The 26731-nt window shown below is 43.0% G+C and overlaps 1 protein-coding gene across 2 annotated transcripts in view; it reads left to right on the forward strand.

Moving 5' to 3' along the window:
- LOC133555033 (ELKS/Rab6-interacting/CAST family member 1) overlaps positions 1-26731 on the forward strand; it is a 488824-nt gene that overhangs the window by 85317 nt on the left and 376776 nt on the right. For both annotated transcript variants that reach the window (XM_061904451.1, XM_061904452.1), the window contains exon 6: positions 14676-14843. In XM_061904451.1, the coding sequence (XP_061760435.1) occupies positions 14676-14843 (168 nt within the window). The remainder of the gene's footprint in view (positions 1-14675; positions 14844-26731) is intronic.

The following is a 26731-nucleotide window of genomic DNA, read 5'->3' on the forward strand; positions in this document are numbered from 1 at the left end:
AATATGTTGGTACTGGTACCGGTAACTAAATGTATTGTGATACTTTTTGATACTTGTTGATGCTTTTCAAAATAAAAGGTACCACAAAAACATTTCAACATTGGCTTTATTTTTAACATAATAGCCTATGATACATTAAACATATGTTTCTTATTGCGATCAAAGAAGAGTTTTGGCATTAAATAAGATAAACATACTAGACAACTTCTTTTTTTAGTAAGAAGGAAAACCGGTTACAAAGGCGCCTAATTTAGCTGCTGAAGTATGCAGTAACATATTGTGTGATTTCTGGTTGTAATATTTTCTCAGAATAATGAAATTATAGAACATGATCAGTCTGCTTGTTCATTTACTGTTTATCCATCCATCCATCTTCTACCGCTTGTCCCATTCGGGGTCGCGGGGGGTCGGTGGAGCCTATCTCAGCTGCATTCTGCGTAATTTCTGTTTTAACAAGTTCTAGCTACACTTCTGTTAAAATGTACTAGACTCACCAAGTCAAGTATTTCATATGTGTGTGTGTGTATATATATATATATATATATATATATATATATATATATATATATATATATATATATATATATATATATATATATATATATATATATATATATATATATATATATATATATATATATATATATATATATATATATATATATATATATATATATAGTGGGGCAAAAAAGTATTTAGTCAGCCACCGATTGTGCAAGTTCTCCCACTTAAAATTATGACATCATTATAGGTACACTTTAACTGTGAGAGACAGAATGTGCAAAAAAAATCCAGGAATTCACATTGTAGGAATTTTCAAGAATTTATTTGTAAATTATGGTGGAAAATAAGTATTTGGTGAACCATTCAAACTCTCATTGTTGGAAGGAGGTTTTGCCTCAAAATCTCACGATACATGGCCCCATTCATTCTTTCCTTAACACAAATCAATCGTCTCGTCCTGTCCCCTTAGCAGAAAAACAGCCCCAAAGCATGATGTTTCCACCCCCATGCTTCACAGTAGGTGTGGTGTTCTTGGGATGCAACTCAGTATTCTTCTTCCTCCACACACAACGAGTTGAGTTTATACTAAAATGGAATACATGGATGATACAGCAGAGGATTGGGAAAATGTCATGTGGTCAGATGAAACCAAAATAGAACTTTTTGAAAAGTGCCAGGTGATAAATTTTTCATTGCACATTGTTCTACTGCACTATTGTTTTTGCATTATTCTTCAGCAAAGTAGGAGCTGCAACAAATGATAATTTCAGACTGTTTGTTTTGCACTTTGGTATATGATGTCTTCTTCCTGATGGGAGAAGTTTGTATTCTGAAGACGGTGGGTGAGTGCAGACTTTTGTTGCCTGTGTCATAACTGCTTGTGTATACAAATGATCAATGGACACATACTGTTTATCTGTATCTGATTAGGCTCACTAAAATAACTTTGTAGAAAAATAGCATGATCTGAAAGCTAACACCAAACAGCCTCAGACGTCTCAAAAAATAGTCTCTGTTGCAGTTTGTTGCACAATTTATCAATATGCAATTTCCAGCTAAGCAGGTTATTAACATGGACCCCTAGATATTTATGTTGTCACCTGATTGATAGTCTGGTCTTTAATGACCACTGGTTTGTGTCAGAAATAATCGATTGTGTTTTTGCCTCATTTAAAATGTTTTTTTTTATCACACCACATAATGATAGTGTCAATCTCATTGTGATATGTACAAGAGTTCATGTCCCTATGCAGAAAACTCACAATTACTGTGTCATCTGTAAATTTGAATATCCAATTATTAGGATGTACTTTCCTGAAGTCATTAGTGTAAAGTGTAAAAAAGGATATGTGAAAGTACACAACTTTGTGGAACACCTGTATGACAGTGTTTGATGTCGGACAGTGTCTGATTAACATTCACTTGCTGTGAGGTCAGTTAAAACATAATACAACCATTTAATCAGGGCAGTGTTGACATTTAAGTCTTTCACTTGTTCTAAAACCAAATGGGGAGCTAAAATCAATAAATAACATTTGAACATAAGCATCCAAATCAACCAAACAATGAACTCACTTGGATAAGATTTACATTGTATAAATGCTTGGCCAAAGCACAGACCTTTATCAATTTTAATCTGCTGGGTTATGCAACCACATGTTTTTCTTCAATTCGATATTCCTGTAAAGACTATCACATTAGAATAGAACGGGTAGTGACATTTTTTTAATAGTTTCACTGTTTATTTTTTATATCCAAAGTTGAAATTGTTGTGTATCAAAGGATCAGGAAATGTGTGGTGTATCAGGAATATTTAATGGATCACTGGCCCAAGTAAATTCTCACAATAAATATACTCGAGGAAATGCAACAGTGCCTGTGTGTTTCCACCAGATTTGGTCTATCGTGGTCTTTCCATCGTCTCTAGTTCTTCCGTCTTGTCTGTGGTCGACTTATATGGACCCTTTGTTGTTTATAGCGGCCCAGAGGCCACTGTGGGCCTGATACCTTTGCACATTTTGCTGCCAGAAAAACTTTCATGTTGAAATATGAGTCAGAAAAATGGAGGTGAGGACAAAAAATATGTTTTCTTTGAGCCTCTGTTTTCTACCGGGGTCCAGAATGTACATTTAGCTACACTTGAAACAAAAAGGAAGTTGGCTCAAGTGGATGTCAATACATGTATCAAACCTGCAAATCTATTTTCTTTTAAAGTTGCGCCAAATATTTCCATTTGATTTGGATTCTGCAACCACAGACTGTTTAACACATTTCAAGGGTTTTGGCTTGTATGGTGTTGCCTTGAGGGAAGAAAGTCATTTTGAAAGGGCAGGGGGAGTGTTTTGAGGGATTATTGGTAAAAATTTTGTAAATATTTTTTTTTGACCATCTTCAAGCTCCTTCTCTTCAGAATGCGCAATTTTGTGGGTAGGCCTATTTACATGCTAAAACCCTCCTCCAGGCCAAGCCCTGCTCCAGCCAACCTCCCTTATCTGCTTCTCTACCCCGTCAGCCAGGTTGTAGTTTTTAGCGCTTCCATATTAAGAACGGTGGATGACCTCATTGGTCAAAGCACTTTTAAGGGGCCCAAATCCCTGCCTTCCACTCATGGGACAGAGAGCAATACAACAGGGCTAGATTTTAATTTTTTATTTAGCCTTTATTTAACCAGGTAATAATCCCATAGAGATCAAATATCTCTTTTCCAAGGGAGACCTGGCCAAGAGGGCAGCAGCAAGGTTACAATAAAAACAGTAAACAACACATAAAACATCATATTTACAACATTAAAACTTGCTCATATGGCAAATGTACATACAGACAAGGTAGACTGCAATCCTTTCACAGAAGCTTTAAACTAATTTAATGTAACAAGGGTTTGGAGTTGAATATTCGATTGTAGGTTATTCCAAGCCTTCGGTGCTGAAAACCTAAATGCTTTCTTGCCCAGTTCAGTTTTTACTTTGGGGATGACAAATTGAAGAACATTCATTGAACGCAGATTGTGACTTCCTTGTTTTTTTGTTAAAAGGCAAGATGGATAAGATGGAGTGATACAAAGAATGGTTTTGTAGATGAAAACATACCAATGATTGAGGCATTGAGCACATAAAGATGTCCAGTTAACCATTGAGTATAAGACACAATGGTGAGTAAGGGGAGCGCAGTTGGTGAAGAATCTGTGTCCCATGGTACACACTACCCACCATGTGGAGACAACCTGCAGTAGCATTCATGTACAACACATCTCCATAGTCAATAACAGGTCAAATTGTTGTTTCCACCAATTTTATGTTTCACAGTAAAAGAAAAGCAAGACTTGTTTCTATAATAAATACCAGTAAAAGTTTCAGGTTTTTTTACAACATACTGAATGTGCTCCTTAAAACTCGAGTGGTCATCAATTAAAAATCCCAAATATTTAAAAAAGATACTAACATAATTTCTTGTTACAATGTTTTCACACAGTGCTGATCTTACAGTTTTTGATGTGGTAGACAACATACACTTTGTATTCTCTGCTTTTAAACCCAATTGAAGATAGCAAAGTTGTTCTTGTACTCTGTCAAATGCATATTGTAGATATTTCAAGGCCTCAGCAGGAGTTGGTGCTGTGCAGTATATGACAGTATCATCAGCATAGAAATGGAAAGTTGAGTTAGGAATATTCTGTCCAAAATCATTTATGTAAATAGTGAATAGTAAGAGGCCCAACACAGAACCTTGAGGGACACCCTCTTTCACTTGCAGTACGTTTAAGGAGGAACCTTCTATCTGAACAGCCTGAGTTCTACTAGATCTGACCTTAGGCAAGGCATCATGGCTGCTAAAGTGGAGTGTAGGAGGAAATTAGAAGCACATCTGGACAGCAAAGCCTCACGGCGGGTTTGGAAAGGCATCCAACACCTGACGAGCTACAGAAATAACTAATTGGCAGACTGTAAGACACATAAGACTCGCTAGCGGTGCGATTCAATCATTTATTTGTCCGTTTTGTGTCATCCAGACCAGCTACACCCCAGATGCCCCACCTACCTTCTAGACCTCAAGTGCTTGTCCTCCATGAAGGGGCTCATATATTAATCTCGGGTATGCACAATAACCTGCTTTACGCCTTTTTTCACGGCAAAGGTGAGATGTATCAAGAGTGAACTTGACGTGGACTGCCTCACACCAACATCATTCTTCATGTACTGTACGTACATGTCCACAAGCGGTGGATACTTTGGTGGTACACAGAAGAGCTGGTCGTTCGGGCTTTGCCAGCATTTGATTTCAACAATGTAAAAAGGTAGAGAACACAACATTTAGTTCTTCGTCAATGCATTTATTTCTTCATATTTATATTATTTGTGAGGTAGTCTATTAATTTTATGTAGGCAATCATGTTGCCATCTATAGCTGTCACAATACGTTCCTGTGACTCCAGCACCAGCTTGGCCAGTCAGGCAGACAGCAGCAGCCGGTGGTTGCTGCAAAATACCACTAGAGGAATGATCCGCTTTTGTGTCCCGTATGTACATCTAGTAATACATCGAGTGGTCAAGTAAGAAGCAGAGTCTTTCATATCCGTTTTGATAATACTGTAATGTTTAAATTTAAAAGATTGCAAACCAAATATTATCTACATTTCACATTAACCTCTAATCTGGCTTTGGGCAGGTTATAATGTATCAACACAGTTTGTCGTAAATTAAACAAATTAGGACTTGTCCAGGGTGTACTCTGTCTTCCCCCGTGAGTGCATTTGGGATAGGCTCCAGACCCATGCAACCTTAAAAGGGACAAGCGAAGGAAAATGCCTGTATCACACAAATTATTAAATTTGCATAGATAAGTGGGTTTGGGTACACTCTGGTGTAAACTTAAAGTAGATAAAGGAAAGACAATTAATAGCCCTCCATTGTGGCATACATTCAATATTTACATATACAAAAATTAGATAAATTAAAATATTTTTTAAAACAGACAAGAGAGGAAAGAAAACATATTTGAAAATATAGTTTCCATCATTGACTGACATCTGTGGACTGGTTGTTTGTGTATCAAAAGAGAGATATTGATCTAAAAATGTCATTAACTATGTGATGTTCTCTCAACAGATGAGACATTACCTTCTTCAAAGACTTTTAGAATTTGTCTGTGTCAAGATCAATATCTCTCTTTTCATACACATACAACCAGTCCACAGATGTAAATTTGGACTTTTAAGAATTTGTTTGTCGACAAGAGCTGTATTATTTTGATACATATTGTAATAATCCCAGGAATGCAGGCTCATACAACTTCTCCGTTTTATCGTATCTTTATTGCACAAGATGCAAAACAACCATACAACAGCACTCATGTGTCTTTCCAGCCGACTTCCCGGGCAACTCGAACACCCCCCTCCTCTATCAACAACGTCACTTCCCTATCTCTTCCCGGAAGTCCCGCCCCCCGGCCAAAGCCATTCGCTAACACCCCGTAGCAGCCGCTACACCACCCCCCCCCCCCTTACAAAAAGTCCTCGCCCTCGAGGACTGACCCGTAAGGCAACCTTTGGTGACATCACAACAGCATGTAAATCAGAGCAACACATTAGTGCAAACAAAACAATGTAGACAACGTAACCTTTACATCACACAAAACAGGTTTACAACACCCCCACCCAATTTTCCCTAGTCTAAGGACACCACAAAGTCTTGCAAGCGGTCCGGAGGCCTCTTTTTCCGCCTCGGCCGCTCCCTTCCAGTCCCCAGGAATGGGACAACTGGGTCAGGTGTGCCAGTCCTCGGGAGGGAGCTGGAAGGGGCGGGGGACACCAGGGGAGGGGAAATTGGTTCTCCCTGGGGCGTAAACGGGGTATTGGGAACGGGCTGGGTGGGCAAGGGAGAGGTCACCTGTGTATCCGAGGCAGGGGAAGGGGGACCCCCCCGGTAGGGGGCTAGTCTGTCTCTGTGGAGGGCCACTTTCCTTCCCCGGGGGGGCAGCTGGACACGATACACAACCTCTCCCAGCTTCTGGAGTATCCTACAGGGCCCTGTCCATTTGCTGTCCAGCTTGGGACTGCGGCCCTTCTTCCGAATCGGGTTGTAAACCCAGACCAACTCGCCTGGCACGAAGTCCCTCCCTCGGGTCGTCATGTCATAGTAGCGTTTTGGTTTCACACCAGCTTCCTGCAGCCGCTCCCGAGCAAAACTGTGGGCTGAGTCCAGCCGGTCCTGTAATTTCCTGGCGTACTCTGGTCCTGCAGCGAAGGCCGGGGCATCAGGAGGGCGGCCAAAGGCCAGCTCTGCTGGTGTGCGCATCTCTCTCCCTAGCATGAGAAGCGCCGGTGTGCACTCCGTGGATTCCTGGACAGCAGAGCGACACGCCATCAGCACCAGCGGTAGGTGTTCGTCCCAGTCACGCTGGTGGCGGGAGGTGACAATGGCGAGCTGGTCTCCCAGGTTGCGGTGGAAACGCTCCACCAACCCATCACTCTGAGGGTGCAATGGGGTAGTGCGGGTTTTGTGGATACCCAGGCGCTCGCACAAGGCGGAAAACACCCGGGACTCAAAGTTCGTGCCCCGGTCACTGTGCAGAGACGCCATAACGCCAAACCGACTTATCATGCCGCCCACCAGGGCATCAGCAATGGTCTCTGCCTCCTGGTTGGGAATGGCGTATGCCTCTGGCCATTTTGTAAAATAGTCAATGGCGGAAAGGACATAGCGGTTCCCCTTGTCCGACCGTGGGTAGGGCCCCGTAATGTCAATCCCCACCCTGTCCATGGGGCACCCCACTGGGAACTGTTGGAGCGGCGCCTGTGAGCGCCCAGTGGGGCCTTTGCGGGCAACGCAGGGGTCGCAGCGGCGGCAGAAATCATCCACATCTCTCTTCTGCCGACCCCAATAGAACCCCTGTCGCAGCCGCTTAAGTGTTTTGGCGACCCCGAAATGTCCAGACCCACCTTCCCCATGCACTGCCCTAAGCACCGCCCCTTGCAGTCCCTTTGGCACCACCACCTGCCACGGTCTTCACCCGTGGCCGCGGCCTTAAATGCCCGCTGCAGCACGCCTTGGGACACCCGCAGTGAGTCAAACATGGCCCAAAGTCCCTTAGTAGCCTTGGAGAATGGTGCCACCGCCTCCCAAGGCGGGCGCTGCCCAGCCTCTACCCACTGCAAGACAGGATGGAGGTCTGTGTCACCCTCCTGTGCGTGCCTCCAATCAGTGTTCGTCACAGTCTGTAGTTCCCTGCAGGCAACGTTATCAGCCTGACTGACGGCCACACCCTCAGCCCCTCCCGCCCGCCGCTCTTGTTCCCGAGCTTCCCTGCGCTCGCAGTAACGACATCCGTCTGCTGCACACGGCCGGCGAGAGAGTGCGTCCGCGTTGGAGTGGCGAGCGCCCGGCCGATGTTCTATTTTAAAGTCGTATCCTTGTAGCTCTTCCAACCACCTGGCGACCTGCCCCTCCGGCTCCCGGAAAGTCATTAGCCACTGGAGGGCAGAGTGGTCAGTCCTAATCACAAAGGGGAGGCCACACAGGTAGTATTTAAAGTGTCTGATAGAGAGCACCACGGCCAGCAGTTCTCGGCGGGTGACGCAGTAATTACGCTCCGACTTTGTGAGTTTCTGACTGAAGTATGCCACAACCCTCTCCCCTTCCTGCCACGGCTGTGCAAGTACACCCCCCACCCCCACTCCGCTGGCATCAGTGTCCAGTAAGAAGGGCAGGGCGAGGTCAGGTGGGGCGAGTACCGGGGCCTCACACAGGGCCCGTTTCAACCCCCAGAATGCCTCCTGGCACCCTTCGGACCACACAAAGTCTTTGCCTCTTTCCAGCAAACGGTATAGGGGCGCGGCGATTGTAGCAAAACCCCGCACGTGCCTCCGGTAGTAAGAGGCAAGCCCAATGAAGCTCTTCAGCTGTCCTTGGTCTCGAGGGGCGGGCCAGTCTCTCACGGCCCGCACTTTCTCGCCCATGGCGCCAATGCCATCGGCACCCAGCTCATGTCCCAAGAAGGTTACTTCTCGTCGCATGAAACTGCATTTCTCAGGGTGCAGTTTAAGGCCCGCTGCTCGAATCCTCTCCAGGACTCTCCTCAAGGACCCCAAAGCTGCTTCGAAAGAACGCCCGTGTACCAGGATGTCGTCCAGGTATACCAGGCACTCTTGGCGTGGAATAACAGCCAGTACTTTGTCCATAAGCCGGGCAAAAGTGGCGGGTGCATTACAGAGCCCAAAACTAAGGACTTTGAATTGCCACAAGCCCCGGCCAGTACAGAAGGCGGATTTAGGGCGAGATTCGGGAGAAAGGGGTACTTGGTAATATCCGCTCTTAAGGTCCAGAGTGGTGAACCACGAAGAGCCGGAAACTAGGTCCAGGGACTCATCAATACGGGGTAGGGGCTAAGAGTCCTTTGTGGTCACTTCGTTCAACCGTCTGTAATCTACACAGAATCGCCAATCATCAGCCTTCTTCTTCGCGACCATGACCACAGGTGCCGCCCAGGGGCTCTCAGACGGCTCAATAAAGTCGGCCCGCAGCAGGTCATCCACGGCCTTGTCGCATACCTGCTGCCGAGCGAGGGGGATGCCTATCACATGCTCTGCCAAGTGGGTTCTTCCCACTTCATTCTCATTCGTTGCAAAGCTGCCCTGAAATTCCATCAGCAGCTGTTTCAGCTGTTCTTGTTGCTGTTTTTCCAGGTCTCCGTACTCCTCTCTCCACACCCCTTCTCCCACGACCGGGGGACCCGGCGGTGGGCGAGGGGATGTGGCCGGGGCTGCCCGGGGCTGGCCTCCCCGGGTAGTAAACAGCTCGGTCTCCCTCCTCATTGGCTGAAGGGAGACAGGGTGAGGGCAGGAGTAGTAATTTGGTGCGGTGTGAGGCAACCAGAATGCAGAGGCATGCGGTGAAACGGGAAGGGGCCCGGGAACTAGGGTACCCATGGCAACTGTTGGGCCCCCCGGGAAGTTAAGTGTACGCACCCAGTGACTTGGAGGAAGTCCAGCCCTAAGATGCAGCAGTCTTGCACGTCTGCCACCCAAACTAGATGGCGGACTTTTTTTCCCCCCACGCACAACCACAGGAACCCCTTCCCCACCATAGGAGCAAGCTGGCCAGTGACTGTGCGGAGCTGTACTGCTGTAGGCTCAAGTGGTGTACTGCTGGGCAGAACATCTGGTCTTACCAGCGTTACTGATGACCCTGTGTCCACCAGGCCCGCGGTAGGCACCCCCTGGACAGAGACAGCAACGTGGCAGGAGCCCCCTCCCTTGGGGCCCCCTCGAGTCCAGCCCACCGCCATTGGTGGCACACTGCTGTCGTCTGCTTCTGGGGGGGACGGAGCCCCTCCCCCCTGGCTGTGCCGCTGGGCTCCTCCGGTTGCCAGAAGGGGAGTCGTCGTCTGCTTCTGGGGGGGATGGAGGCCCTCCCCCCTGGCTGTGCTGACGGGCTCCCTCCCCTAGCTGACGAGCGTGTGCTGGCGAGTCAGTGTTCGTGGTGGCCGTAGGGGCCCGCATACCCCCGACTATGCGGGCCCGGCGCCGTTTCCCGGCTCACGACGAGTGGCAGGGCACTCCCTGCGAAAGTGTCCAGGTTGGCCACATCCCCAGCAGACCTGCATGGGGCGCGGGCCACGTTGATTTTGCGGAGTCACCGCCCTCAGTAGTTCGGTAATTTCTGTCGCCCAAGCCGGCGACATGTCACCAGACGGGTGTGACGACACCGCCCTCACTGGATGGGGTTTCATTTCCAGTTCCCCAGCTGCAGCAGCACTTCCCAGCATCTCCCTCTCAACAGCAGCTTCCAGTGCCTCCTGCAGGGACTTTAGGTGCTGAAGCTGCACTTGCACGCGCAGGTCAGGAGGAGTAATGGCTCCAACAAACAGATCAGTTGCGAGTTCGTTTCGTGTCTCAGCAGGCAGGTGACCATATGCACGGCGCACCTGGCCCTCAATGTCATTAGCGAGCCCCCGGAGTGGCTCGCCAGGCTTCCTGCACCTCCCTCTCAGTTCAGTTTTTAGAAGTGCTGGCTGAGACCATCTCCCAAACCTCCTCTTGAGCGCCCCCACCAGGGCTGCGTAGCATCGCTGCTGTTCGGGATCCAGCAGCAGGAGGCACGAAAGAGCCTCTCCCTCTAGACACAAAGCCAATTGCAATGCTTTGTCCTTTGCTTCCCACCTTCTAGCGTCTGCCAACAGTTCAAATTGAGCGTGGAACGCCTCCCAATCCGATCCACCGGCAAATTTTGGCGTCTTCACTGATGCAGCAGACGGTGGGGGGGCCGCGCCGTGCGGGGAAGTTGCTGGCGGCGGCAACTTTACATCTTCACGGGTCGACGAGCCGCTAGTCTGCGAGCAGTAGCGTGGCTGTTCGACAGTCACCCGCTCCAAAACAGCGTCATCCCGCTCCACTTTATACTTCATTTCACCGGAGCTAAACATGATAAACGGCTAGCGGTCCTAGCTAACTCACAGACTGAAGCTAACTGGCTAATGCGTCCTTACCGCGACAAAGTCTCCTTCGAACTCGCCGTTTTACTTCTGACACCAGTGTAATAATCCCAGGAATGCAGGCTCATACAACTTCTCCGTTTTATCGTATCTTTATTGCACAAGATGCAAAACAACCATACAACAGCACTCATGTGTCTTTCCAGCCGACTTCCCGGGCAACTCGAACACCCCCCTCCTCTATCAACAACGTCACTTCCCTATCTCTTCCCGGAAGTCCCGCCCCCCGGCCAAAGCCATTCGCTAACACCCCGTAGCAGCCGCTACAATATTGACGATGACCTGCCCTGCCATCCTTCTGATTGGCCCTGAGCGATTTTCGCCTGACCAATCAAAGGAGGGGCTGTGTAAGAATAACCGCCCACAAAGTGCCAAAACGAAGACGGGGCGCGCGCACATAGGCACCGCGCACGCAAAAAGGCGCCGCGCGCGCGCACAAAGACACCTCACGCACGCAAAAGAGCGCCGCGCGCAACACCCTTTTGCGAAGTGGAGAATCAGCGCGCGATAACAGTTTTTATGGGCTTGGATTTTTGGCATTAATGTGACGCCATATGCTTGTACCAGCTAGTCTGCAACACAAGAGGGTAGAGAAAAATAAGGAACTTATTGACTACAACTTTGGACTACAACTGGATAAAAGTGGGGGACTTGCGCAAAGCTCTTTGGGTAAATCTCTACCTCATATGGACATGTCTGCTAATGTATCCATCCATCCATCCATCCATTTTCTTCCGCTTATCTGAGGTCGGATCACGGGGGCAGCAGCCTAAACAGAGAAGCCCAGACTTCCCTCTCCCCAGCCACGTCATTTAGTTTCTCTCATGGGATCCTGAGGCGTTCTCTGGATTGCCGGAAGACATAGCTGCTAATGTAACTAAGCAAATCCATCACAAAAGTCTCAAGTTCGAAATGGCTCATTTTAAGCATTTGGGAAGAAGGCAATATGTTTTGTAAATATTTCTGCCATGCCTCCATAGTTTGATTTCAAATGTTTAGGACTTATGGAGACTTCCAAATAAAACAAAACAAAAACAGGTATATTGCATAATATGGACCCCTTTAAAATACATTAACTAGTCTCAAAAGTGTGTACATGTAAGCTTCTTTTAATGCATTTTCTGACCAAAACATGTATTTATTTCCATCACGATTAACAAAATATTTTTTTTTAAATTAACACACTACTTTCAATTACTATGGTACATACTGTATGGGAATTCTGCTCACGTTCACCAATTATCGCCTCAAGACTCACAGCAATTTTTTGCAGAAGGGCCCTTATCTTTTAACAACAGCAGGCAACTCCTGAATGATGCGGAATATTAAAAACACTGTGTGGAAAGAGCCAATCTTGTTTGGTGTGTGAAAGGAGAGCTGAATGAACTATGCTGTTCGTCATTCTAGCTTTTTAGTTGTCTGCAGATAAAGCCACTATTATATTGCTTAAATCCAACCCACTGAGTGGTCTGTCACTGATGTTGATATTCTATGTATAGAGATACATCTTAGATTCCCACCATCATTATTGACATTTTTCGTTAATCTCTCTGTGTTTTAACCCGTATAGTAGTTAAGTTTCCTGTCGTTTATCCATCTCAAATTTCGTTTTTTTTTTTTTTTTGGCAGCGGTCGATGCTTTTAAAGGTATTAGCTGGGTGTCCTTATTGTACTATCCCAGCTTAGTGGGCCAGTGCAGGTGAGAGTGGGGATTTCCTGTTCAGCCTTTCTAGTACATTCTTGCGAAATTGCTCCTTGCCAGGTGGAGTGAGAAAGGAGAAGCACTCTTGGCATTCATGTTGCAGAAACTGCACTTTAACACGCATTGATGTGAACATGAACATGCCAAAAGCGCAAGGGTTAATGGTGTCGATCGGTTTGTGTGTGTGTGTGTGTGTGTGTGTGTGTGTGTGTGTGTGTGTGTGTGTGTGTGTGTGTGTGTGTGTGTGTGTGTGTGTGTGTGTGTGTGTGTGTGTGTGTGTGTGTGTGTGTGTGTGTGTGTGTGTCAATGCAATAAGGAGAGGGCAGGACTAAACTCAGTTTTAGACTTTGGTTGTCTGCCAGAAGAGCAATATACGACATGCTGCAACTTCCTATACAGGGGGGTCCTGGCCTGCATCTAACAGCTCTTCTTGGGTGCCTGCGGCCCGCGTGATGCCCTCTAGTTCGACGCACCAATTTTCTATCTGGTAAAAAAATTGCTCTCTCTGCATTTAAATACCCATTCCAAACATACTGGTTATGTTTGGGATGCTACAGAAGCGAGATGCACTCATCTTCAAACTCATGGCATCCAGTGGATTGTTTTATGTGGGCTTCCCCACTGCAGGCAGTAAAAATGAACGTTGATCTACAGCCAACAGACGTTAGTGTGTGACTGTGTGGACAGTTAGATTTTTGGCAGCTCTGGCTATCGTCATACATCATCAACAGCACAATCACACACACTTGCAAAATAATTTTTAATACTATGAAAAATGTCCACAGGAGTCCTGGTATTACAAAAATATTGCCTAATTTACTGTATTATCGTATATCCAAAAACTAATTTCAGCGTTTTTTTCCTGTGTTTTACTTGGCTGTTTTCAAAGAAATACATCAGTGAATTTGCAGGAGACACATTCCGAGTCACTAATATATACAGTGGGGCAAAAAAGTATTTAGTCAGCCACCGATTGTGCAAGTTCTCCCACTTAAAATGATGACAGAGGTCTCTAATTTTCATCATAGGTACACTTCAACTGTGAGAGACAGAATGTGGGGAAAAAAATCAGGAATTCACATTGTAGGAATTTTAGAGAATTTATTTGTAAATTATGGTGGAAAATAAGTATTTGGTCAACCATTCAAAGCTCTCACTGATGGAAGGTGGTTTTGGCTCAAAATCTCACGATACATGGCCCCATTCATTCTTTCCTTAACACGGATCAGTCATCCTGTCCCTTTAGCAGAAAAACAGCCCCAAAGCATTATGTTTCCACCCCCATGCTTCACAGTAGGTGTGGTGTTCTTGGGATGCAACTCAGTATTCTTCTTCCTCCAAACAGGACGAGTTGAGTTTATACCAAAATGGATACATGGATGATACAGCAGAGGATTGGGAGAATGTCATGTGGTCAGATGAAACCAAAATAGAACTTTTTGGTATATATATATATATATATATATATAATATATATATATATATATATATATATATATATATAATATATATATATATATATATATATATATATATATATATATATATATATATATATATATATATATATATATATATATATATATATATATATATATATATATATATATATGCGCCCCCCGCGACCCCAAAAGGGAATAAGCGGTAGAAAATGGATGGATGGATGGATGGATATATATATACATACATACATATATGTATACTATTGAGGGACGGCGTGGCGCAGTTGGGAGAGTGGCCGTACCAGCAACCCGAAGGTCCCTGGTTCAATCCCCACCTAGTACCAACCTAGTCAGGTCCGTTGTGTCCTTGAGCAAGACACTTCACCCTTGCTCCTGATGGGTGGTGGTTAGCGCCTTGCATGGCAGCTCCCTATACACAGCGCTATACAAGTACAACCCATTTACCATTAAGATGCAGGGATCCACTGTAGTAATCCTTATTGTTTCTCTTGTCAACACTGTAAATTTGACTTGTTTTCTAGGTAGATGCCCTCAGAGTGCGTTTAGAGGAAAAAGAGCAGTTCTTGACGAAAAAGAACAAACAGCTTCAGGACCTGACTGATGAAAAAAGCACCCTAACGGGCGAAATCAGGGACATGAAGGATATGTTGGATGTCAAGGAGAGGAAGGTCAATGTCCTTCAGAAAAAGGTAAGTGCACACTCCTGCTGTACAGACTAAAGTTGCATGTATCTCAAGGTTATTATTAGTGCTGGCTCTCATTGCTCATAATTCAAATTGTGTTCAATTGAAATTGCTTCTAAATAAGCCAACAAACATGTTTCATTAAGATATTACATAATTTTTTTTTTTTTACAAAGTATTATTAAGGCTAAAATACAACTTTTGCAAATACTGACTGCTAGATTAGAAGTCTCTAAATGTATTAATGCAATAATAATCCGCACATGTACACGCACAAGGGCACACAGACACACACACTGATTACATTGTACAATGTATTTAAAAAAGGTCCGTGACCATATCATTTAAATCAGTGGTCCCCAACCACCGGCTCGATTGGTACCGGGCCGCAGAAAAATTGTTTTATTATTATTATACATTTTTTGATTTATTATTTAAAAAAAAAAAAAAATTAACATAAAATTCACAATATACACTTCCAATTAGTGAAGATACACTTACAATTAGTGCACCAACCCAAAAAAACTCCCTTTTTCATGACAAAAAAAAAACCAAAAAAACCCGCCTGGCCGCGGGACAAATTATCAACCGTTGTTGACCAGTCCGCAGCTACAAAAAGGTAGGGGACCACTGCTTTAGATCACATTGACATAAAAGGTCCCGATTGCCTTCTATGCTCTTACCCATTGCTAGTTTTCATTGAATGTTACCTTTAAAGATCCTATGTTATTTCACCGGTCTGTGTTTGCACATTTGACTGCATGAATATTTAATGCCCCCAAGCGTTTCTCTATGAGGCACTTAGATGTGACCTGTGCACCTTTTCCTCTGCCATAAGAAAGAGTAGAAGTTAGTCTTCTAAAATAGGGCACAGTATAGCTACATTTTAAACCTAGACTTACTTGATGGGGCGGCATAGCTCGGTTGGTAGAGTGGCCGTGCCAGCAACTTGAGGGTCGCAGGTTCGATTCCCGCTTCCGCCATCCTAGTCACTGCCGTTGTGTCCTTGGGCAAGACACTTTACCCACCTGCTCCTAGGGCCACCCACACTGGTTTAAATGTGACTTAGATATTGGGTTTCACTATGTAAAGCGCTTTGAGTCACTCGAGAAAAGCGCTATATAAATATAATCCACTTCACTTCACTCTTGCTCCATTCATGTATTTTTGTCATGTTTAATGTTATATAAATTAGAAATGAACAGTTATAACTATTTGAATTGCTTTATCTGTCACTCCCCTTTCATATTTAATGACGTTGTGGATCACTCTGTTATTTGGGGGTGTTCTCTTAAACCCTCCATGTTCTCTCTCATTTTATTTCGCGACAGACAATTATAGTGTCTAAGATGTTTGATCTGAAAGGGAAACTTGAACAAAATAAACAGTAATTACTTGACTTTACATCTTTAATCATTCACAATGTTTAATTCAAGACATTTTGATTTGTGTGATTCAAAGTGAAGACTTTTTCATATTGAGCTGGTCTCCAAATTAGCCTTTAATTACAGTTACCCAGTATTCATTTATTTGATTTTATTCATCTTGTGAGCAAACTCTGTTGGCAATAATCGTATAGATGGGCTACACTCATTTGATGAGCTCCATCAACACACAAAATATTAGCTGAATTCACAAAACAAATAAGGATGCAAGTACATGATTTAACGAGAAAACAACTAATTTAAGGATTGCAAGTTAAAAAAAAAAACTATGCAAATTAAAGAGTTCGACATTCTTTCAAAGATTGCATAACATCCATCATTCCATCCATTTTCTACCGCTTATCCATTTCGGGGTCGCGGGGAGTGCTGGAGCCTATCTCAGCATAGCAGTAAAATCAAAAATAAGATATTTCACTGACTGACATCTGGAAAAGTAAGAGCAGAAAGAAGTCTGTAGGACATTTATGTGGGTGTAAAAATAAGACATGCGGAAGAAATTTAAAATATACGACACTCAACGCAACTGATTTTTTTGTTAAAGTTCTTCAACCTTTATAGTTTGGCAGTCTGAGTGATTTTGTTTGTACTAAATCATGCCTACTGCTCCTACACATTATCCTACTCAAGTGAGAAACCCTGTTTTTGCTATTGCTTCACAGTGTCCTCCTGGTCTGGTTTTTTACGCTTCTTTTGTTTTTCATGAATAACATTAATTCTATTATTGTTCCGTTACACTCTGTAAAAATCGGCGTAACAAAGATGACGTGCGTTTGGGGCTCCTGACAGGCAGCTTGGCGGGTCGCATTTTGCGTGATTCAATCAAATCAAAGGCGCAAGAGAAATAGAAACACATTAGGATGACGGAGAAGGCATCTCTGCCAAAAACCCAAACCTGTGTAAACAGCTCAACACATGGGAGACTTATTATCCTTGCGTAAAGTCTAAGTTGTATGAAGTGTGAGATGTGAGAAAGAAATGACATGAGCCAGCATAAAAAATACAAACCCCGTTTCCATGTGAGTTGGGAAATAGTGTTAGATGTAAATATAAACAGAATACAATGATTTGCAAATCCTTTTCAACCCATATTCAATTGAATGCACTACAAAGACAAGATATTTGATGTTCAAACTCATAAAAACTTTATTTTTTTTTTTTGCAAATAATAATTAACTTAGAATTTCATGGCTGCAACACGTGCCAAAGTAGTTGGGAAAGGGCATGTTCACCGCTGTGTTTCATCACGTTTTCTTTTAACAACACTCAATAAACGTTTGGGAACTGAGGAAACTAATTGTTGAAGTTTTGAAAGTGGAATTCTTTCCCATTCGTGTTTTATGTAAAGCTTCAGCCGTTCAACAGTCCGGGGTCTCCGCTGTCGTATTTTACGCTTCATAATGCGCCACACATTTTTGATGGGAGACAGGTCTGGACTGCAGGCGGGCCAGGAAAGTACCCGCACTCTTTTACTACGAAGCCACGCTGTTTTAACACATGGCTTGGCATTGTCTTGCTGAAATAAGCAGGGGCGTTCATGATAACGCTGCTTGGATGACAACATACAGTATTTTGCTCCAAAACCTGTATGGACAATTCAGCATTAGTGGTGCCTTCACAGATGTGTAAGTTACCCATGCCTTGGGCATTAATACACCCCCATACCATCACAGATGCTGGCTTTTGAACTTTGCGCCTATAACAATCCGAATAGTTATTTTCCTCTTCGTTCTGGAGGACACCACATCCTCTGTTTCCGAATATAATTTTAAATGTGGACTCGTCAGACCACAGAACACCTTTCCACTTTACATCGGTCTATCTTAGGTGAGCTCGGACCCAGCAAAGCCGGTGGCGTTTCAGGGTAGTGTTGATAAATGGGTTTGGCTTTGCATAGTAGTTTTAACTTGCACTTACAGATGTAGCGACCAACTGTAGTTACTGACAGTGGTTTTATGAAGTGTTTTTGAGCCCATGTGGTGATATCTTTTACACACTGATGTCGGTTTTTGATGCATTACCGCCTGAGGGATCAAACGTTCGTAATATCATCGCTCACGTGCAGTGATTTTTCCAGATTCTCTGAACTTTTTGATGATTTTACGGACCATAGATGGTAAAATCCCTAAATTCCTTGCAATAGTTCCTTGAGAAATGTTGTTCTAAAACTGACAATATGTTGTCTTTGTAGCATATTCAACTGAATATGGGTTGAAAATGATTTGAAAATCATTGTATTCCGTTTATATTTACATCTAACACAATTTCCCAACTCATATGGAAACGGGGTTTGTATTACAAACATTAGTACCGTGCAGGAGCGCTGAATTGTGTTTTTGTCATTTTCACTAGATTCGAGGGACCCTCGACAGACAGCCTTAAATTTGGTTTGCAAGCACAATGCATGCATCTTAATGAATATTGTAGCTATGCGACAAAAAACACAGTTTCAAATCCCAAACAGCATGTTTGGTTTTATTTTGTTAATTTCATGGCTATTTCGCAAAAAAATATAATCCTGTTTTTGTCCTCTTATTTTCGTAGTAATTTTCCATATTTTGAAATGCAAATGTTGAAAGTTAACTGCGGTCAAGCCAGCCGCACCTGAATTTCAAATGTGCCTATACGTTAGACATTACGGTAATTGAGCTAAAACGCTAATATTTAAAGAGATACATTTATATAAAATATGTTAAGCATTGAAATCGTAATATAAGAGGTGTATCTCAACCAATTCATATAGTAGGGGTGGGCAATATCGCAAATTTGGGTATCGATACCGATCCGATACCGGCCAGTATCGCCGATACCGGAAGTGTCGTCATCTGATGGGGGGGGATTCGGGGCATTGATACTTTTGAAAAACAAATCTGTACTTTTGCCTTTATTATTGATTATGATAGTAATAACACAAGGACAACGATTTAAGTCAAAAAATAAAACATTTATTACAAAAGTAATATCGATAGCAATAAAGTAATGCAAATAAGGTGCAAACAACTACTGAACCTGGCTTGTCGCCTCAAAACACACAAACACTTAAGGTAAATAACAAAACTCTAGTTATTGAACAAAGTTGTAAACATGAACACAAAACAAAATTACTGAGAAATTCAAATAAAAAAGTAATATCAATTACAATAAAGTAAATAGTGCAAATAAGGTGAAAACAAATACTGAAATTGGCTAGTCGCCTCACAACACACAAGAACTTAACTATCTATTAAACAGTTTTAAAATTTAACACAAAACAAAAGAACTGAGAAATTCTTATCGTTATTTTAGTGCAATAAAATACTTTACAGTTTACAACCAAGACATTAAGTCGCACTGGGAACGCACGCGTGTGTGTGCGTGTCCGAGTGAATCTCGGAGCGAATTATACTGATGTGTGTGCGCAAATGCACCAAGCGTCATGTTAATTGTATATATTTTTTTTTATTTTGGGTTGAAGATGAATTTTTAAAGTGTTTTTAAATCTCGTTCGCGACCCATCACTAGGGAGGAGGGTGGAGTGGTGAGGAGCGCTGCGCTCACTTTTTTTTTTTTTTTTAAATCTGAGTCATTCGCTTAATTTGGTGAAGTATCGATACCATCACGCCAGTATCGATATGATACCGATACTCACCAAGTATCGATACACCCAGCCCTTTCATATAGGACTATCATCCTGTACTGTTTGGGGGTCAATAGGTCACATGACCTGGAAGCTATTGGGCTAAAAAGCTCATATTTACAGGAATAAATTCATATAAAATATGTAAAGCATGGAATTTGAAATATAAGAGGTGTATCTCCACTAGCCCATATAGCACTATCATCCTGCACTGTTTGGGGTCAATAGGTCACATGACCTGGGGCACTGCAGGTCTATTAAACTGCAGCCCTGGGGCCAAATCTGGAACAGAAATAACACCAGACTGGCCTCAGAGTTCAGTTCAAAAACTTAGGAGAAACTAACATTTTTGCAGCAAATTATACATGGTAAAAAACTACAGTGCTCAATGAAAATACCTGTTCTCAAATAAGAATAAAAGTGCAGGGAAATATCTGCCCCCTGGTATAGCTTTCTGGAAATGTGGCCCCTGGAACAACTCAGTTAAGTAGTCCTGATGTACTGAATGTATATGTGCAACCTCACTTCATCTGTTTAAAGCTAAGTTGTAAACATCTTTGGGACTTTGAGGCTGTTTGACGGGGAAGGAGCTTTGCTTTAACCCCTCATTTGTGCTGTTCTTCATTTTTAATAGAGCAAGTGATACTTTACTTGCCTGTATTTATTTCCTGTCTCAGGAGACGATTGTCAATGTTTCCTTTGGGCCTCTCCATGCACAGCCACCGTGACTTATAGTGTGGCACCATGATGTCACTGCTGTAGCTTGAGCCTCAGATTGATCCTAACAGTTAGATGCTGAATTTAACCAAGAGTAATGAGCAACTGCCTTTTTTTTAAAAAACGACGAAGGCATTTTTTTGGTTTCCCGTATTACAACGCAGAACAGTCGGAGCTCTGTTTAAACCCTTTCGTCTAGTGCCATAGCCAATGAATGATGATGCATTTATTTATTTATTTTTCATTTTTGGTTGCTTTTGCCCGGTGGGGTTGGGGGCGGGGGGTTATGAGAGGCACAGGGGTAGAATTGGTTGTGGTGCGGTTTTGGCGTACATGTGTTATTCATGTTCAAACATTGTGGTTATTTCAATCCATATTCATGCTCTTAAAAAGCCAAGCTTTGTACGTGGACGTATAGTATCGCCTATCAGGTTCCCTCCTCATGGCAACCGCAGACGGCAGCTACAGTTACGTCTGCCTTGGCTGCACTGGACATATGTGTGTGGCTATATAGAAGGATGCCCGGTACACAAGGATCTCTGATGTTTTTGGTTATGTCTAACAGATTGTGCATCTCTATTTCGGTGCATCCGCTCCTAGACTCTTTCAGCACTTGCTCTGGCCTGGTGTCATCGCTTGAGCTGGTCTGCTGTAGATGGAGTAACAGAGATAAAAAAATACATTTTCTCCAGGCTTCTACCATTTCCTTTCTTTCTTCACTCTGCTCCTGGGCTCGTTGAATAATTGCTGTTGTCTTTTACAATTTCTCATATCCTATGAGTTTTTGTTGAAATATACTCATACGCTCATTTCATGTCCCTGGTTCAGAGGTCGGCAACCCACAACGTTGAAAGAGCCATATCGGACCAAAACTACACACAAAAAAAAATCGATCTGGATCCGCAAAAAATGAAAAGCCTTATAAAGGTGTTATAATAGATGCAACACATGACCTTAGTGTCTGTATTAGCTATATTAGTCTATTATCAAAATGACTATGTGTCGCAGGCTGGAGCAAATCTTTGTTGACAGGAATGTTGAAATGTAATATTTATTTTGCACATTTCTACAACACTGGAAAACATTAGTAAAACTTCTCAGTGGGTGAGATAACTCTTGAATGTGGCTGTCTTAGAATGGCCAAAGGTATAGATGTATGTGTCCAGTTAAAGGAAACTGCAGGCTGTCTTCTTTTAATGGATTTATTACAATCTTTGGAAAGATTGTAATGTTTGCTCTGGTCTGGAACAACATGGCACACAACTGTCTGAAATGCAGCCAATATTAAATACAGATAATGTGTCATGAGACATGCAATTAGGAATTAAATACACAGAGGACATCATCTGTCATTTCTACCGCTTGTCCCTTTTGGGGTCGCTGGAGCTGTCACGCCAAATTTCTTCCCCCCTACAAAAACTTTTCTCCCGGAAGACATTTGGCGTAACAGCCCCTCTAATGCCTGAAGGACCCCAATGAGGGTGGAAGGACATTAAAGCAGCCCACACAGCTGCCTGTTTTAAAAGCATTATAATTGGCTGTTTGTCATTGGTGAAAAATAACGGTGAGGAAAAAATATAAGCATTCCAGCATGCTAATTTTTCAAACTATTTTTACAGCTGCAACCCTTAAGAGTCATATAACTTGCTTAAAGCAGCCCACACAGCTGCCTGTTTTAAAAGCATTATAATTGGCTGATTGTCATTGGTGAAAAATAACGGTGAGGAAAAAATATTGGCATTCCGACATGCTAATTTTTCAAGCTATTTTTGCTTCGCTAATTTTGCAGCTGTAACCCTTAAGAGTCATATAACTTGGTATTATCACGCCCTTAATTGGAGTCCTTCAGGCATTAGAGGGGCTGTCACGCCAAATGTCTTCCGGGGGGAAGGTTTTTGTAGGAAAGAAGAAATTTGGCGTGACAGAGCCTACCTCAGCTGAATTCGAGCGGTAGGCGGGGTACACCCTGGACAAGTCGCCACCCCTAGTGGTTAGAGTGTCCGCCCTGAGATCGGTAGGTCGTGAGTTCAAATCCCGGCCGAGTCATACCAAAGACTATAAGAATGGTACCCATTACCTCCCTGCTTGTTGGAATTGGGGGTTAAATCACCATAAACGATTCCCGGGCGCGGCACCGCTGCTGCTCACTGCTCCCTTCACCTCCAGGGGGGTAATTAAGGGTGATGGGTCAAATGCAGGGAATAATTTTGCCACATCTCGTATGTGTGTGACAATCATTGGTACTTTAACTTTATAAGTAAAGGAAATTAAATTAGCTCAAATATAACTACAAATGAGGCATAATGATGCATTATATACATACAGCTAGCCTAAATAGTATGTTAGCATTGATTACTTTCCAGTCATGGACTGACTAAATATGCCTGATTAGCAGTCAAAGAAGTCAATTAAAAAAAAATGTAAGTACCAATGATTGTCACACACACAAGCCAGGTGTGGTGAGATTATCCTCTCCATTTGACTCATCACCCTCACATATCCACAAAGCGCACAATTGTGCATTGAAACACACTATATAACATTTGGCGGACAAAATGAGAAGAGTGACAGATTTTACATGTAAACAAACTGTTGCATCACAGGCCACACTATGTTGAGTTAAAAAAATAACCTTAATTAGTTTTCACCAAATAGTCTCTTCAGTGAAGCATACACACAAACATATTAAACAGTGGGCTTTCTAACAATTAGGAAACATTGTGTCATGTTTGTCCTCAAACAAAAAACATACTAAAACAAACAAAAAAAAGTTTCTAAATTTTTAATCCTTTTTTAAAAATGCTCCACTCAGGTGGCACTAAAGAGCCGCATGCGGCTCGAGAGCCACGGGTTGCAGACCCCCGCCGTAGTTGAATAAATGAATGCCCAAAGTCTGCATGCACGCAGGCTTGCTGACCTCTTACTAATTTGTGGAAAGTACTGTAATCTTACTTTCTTTAAACTACTTGCTGGTCTCCCCCTACCCCCCCATCCACCAACCTTTTTTACACACAAGGCCGAAACAACAGTGGCACTGTTGAATGTGATGCATATGGTTAGCGGCAGGAAGTGCTGCACGTTGATTGAAAGGAAAAAGTTGCTCGAGCATTGGCACTGTGTTTGTGTGTTGAATGTACACACAAATTTGCAAGTCGACTCTATTTAATTGATTCATCGTGTTTTGTTTGTGCTTAAAGAGCTGGTGATATGATATATTTTTTTCAGAAACAAATATGTATTCAAATAGAGAAATGAGATAGGATCAGTCAAAATGTTTTTTTTTTCCAACTAATAATGAGACTGAGTTGAAATCATATTCTGAGGGAGGGTGCATGATTCTGCTGCTTTTGCTTTGTTAAAGGGGAACATTATCACCAGGCCTATGTAAGCGTCAATATATACCTTGATGTTGCACAAAAAAGACCATATGTTTTTTTAACAGATTTCCGAACTCTAAAAGGGTGAATTTGGCGATTTAAACACCTTTCAATTGTTCACCTTTTGCAGCAATGACCTTCTCGCCCGTGTCGTCACATCGTGAAGCGACCCGCCATTTTCTCAAACACATTACACACACCAAGTCAAATCAGCTCTGTTATTTTACGTTTTTTCGACTGTTTTCCGTACCTTGGACACATCATGCCTCGTCGGTGTGTTGTCGGAGGGGTGTAACAACACGAACATAGACGGATTCAAGTTGCAACAGTGGTCAAAAGATGCGAAAGTCCCTCGTTTGTTCTGCACACTGTACCTACGACAGAGATGGCAAGAATGTGTGGATATCCTGCGACACTCAAAGCAGATGCATTTCCAACGATTAAAGTCAACGAAATCACAAAGGTGAGTTTTGTTGATGTTATTGACTTATGTGGAGTGTGCTAATCAGACATATTTGGTCACGGCATGACTGCAAGCTAATCGATGCTAACATGCTATTTTAGCTAGCTGTATGTACATATTGCATCATTATGACTCATTTGTAGCTATATTTGCATCCATCCTTTCACCTTCACCCACATTTAATGCCAAAGAAACACATACCAATTGTTGGTTAGAAGGCGATCGCCGAATTCGTCCGCGCTGTCTGTCGTGATATGGCTTTTGTTTCTTCTTTAATTTCGTTCTCGGCACCTGCCTCCACACTCCATCCGTTTCAATACATGCGTGATCTGTTGAATCACTTACGGCGCTGAAATCCGAGTCTGAATCCGAGCTAATATCGCTATACCTTTCTGTGCTATCCGCCATGTTTGTTTCTGTGTGGTCACGCTGTGACGTCATAGGATAATGAACGGGTGGATATAACGACGGTTAAATCAGTAACTTTGAAGTCGTTTTTCGGGATATTGCGTGATGGGTAAAATTTTGAGAAAAACTTCGAAAAACAAAATAAGCCATTGGGAAACTGATTTTTATTGGTTTTAACCCTTCAGAAATTGTGAAAATGTTCCCCTTTAACTACAAATAACCTAGTGATCTGAATTTATACATCCTGTATAGTTCTGGTATGCTCAGTCAATTTTGATATTTGAAACATTTTTCAAGGAAAATCTAAATTGCCCTATCGGTGAACAAGTGCAGAGCACACATGTCGGGGAGTTAGCCACATAGTCAGACATTGTGGCTGCCCCGGAGGTATTCCAGCCAAGTAAGTGAGTGTGTATCAGCTGTGTTTCTCAGATCCTCTGAGATAAAGTTGAACTATACACATACTACATTCCTGTTGCTGTGATGAGGCCACCAATGTCTTTTATCCTAATGGATTCCATCTGACCAATCACAGCGTAGACACATGGCTACAGATAAGACCGTTGGAGCTGGAGAAGTTCCGGTGAAAAAAGCCTCTGATCGGCTCTCAACCCCACACTTGTATCCCCCCACTGCTCCTATCAGCAATCAGATGGGATTCATGTTGAGAGCTTTGCAGAGGCTAGCTGATTGGAGCCAGGCTACACATCAGTCAGAATAAACCCAATGTTGGGCCACGTGTCAGTTTCCAGCTATTCGATTCCAACTTTTGCTTGACCACAACACCTGTACTTTAGTCTTCCAAATCACATGCATTTGATGGCTTCCCGGCTTGATGAAGAACATATGTCTGACTATGTGCTGATAATGACAAAAAAAGGTACCATAAGATCACCTGTTCTGGCCCAACCTGTCAGCCAGCCAGTTTCACTACTGGATACTTACCCAGCACATCTGTTCATGTTGAATAAAAATGGGTCACCATTTTACAACATTTGATCTGCAAAAACACTAATGGAGAGATTACAGCTGCTGTGGTCCCCAGTGGGTAACATTATTTTTTGGTCCAAACAAAGAGGAAAAAAATAATAATAATGGCGCAGGGAGCATTTTACATCAAGCATCTGGGTAATTAAACAGCAATTACTATAGCATACCACAGCTGATGGGGGGGGGGGGGTTAAAAATATGTTATTGACCCTAAAGAGCGTGGACGTGATTCGACTTATCCAAAACACACATAGAGGCGCCCACGGTCAGGTAGCTCTTGGCTCACACGCGTGCAATTTGTCTACATTCAAATGCTTCGACTTTGCCTCCCCTACTTATTGTGCTCTTTGGTAGATCAACTGTAAACTCCATCCCTCTGTCTATTATGTGTGTTCTCTGGGTTTCTAATTCATATTAATAGATTGTGACAGTTTGACCCCACACTGTCACTGTTTGACCTTTGGCTTCCTTTCAAACTATGCACATTTTATTTAGTCAGTGGAAAGCATGCTCAACAAACAAGATGTAAGCTGTCACTCATCACGGCTCTGCATGTCCGGCTAAAAGAGTCAGGGTGGGGCTGTTGGCTTTATGTAGGTGAGCACACCTGCTTTGACTAATTAGGCCTAATTTGGGCCAAACCATGATTGTCAGGAGCTGGGTGTTGCTGAGGGACACTGGACATTTGAAAGTTGTGTTGTCTAAACCTGAATACACTGTGGACAAAAGTGACTGCTTTAAAATGCAAAAGTACTATATGAATACTTTTTAGACATCTGATGGTTATTTATGGTTAAATTTATAAAAGAAGTGTTTTCTTAATTTCCCCTGTCAAATTGGTCCCAGCTAGTGGGCGGGGCTATGGGCTATTTAAGTGGGGA

This window comes from Nerophis ophidion, linkage group LG06 (assembly GCF_033978795.1).
Source record: "Nerophis ophidion isolate RoL-2023_Sa linkage group LG06, RoL_Noph_v1.0, whole genome shotgun sequence".
Lineage (NCBI taxonomy): Eukaryota > Metazoa > Chordata > Actinopteri > Syngnathiformes > Syngnathidae > Nerophis > Nerophis ophidion.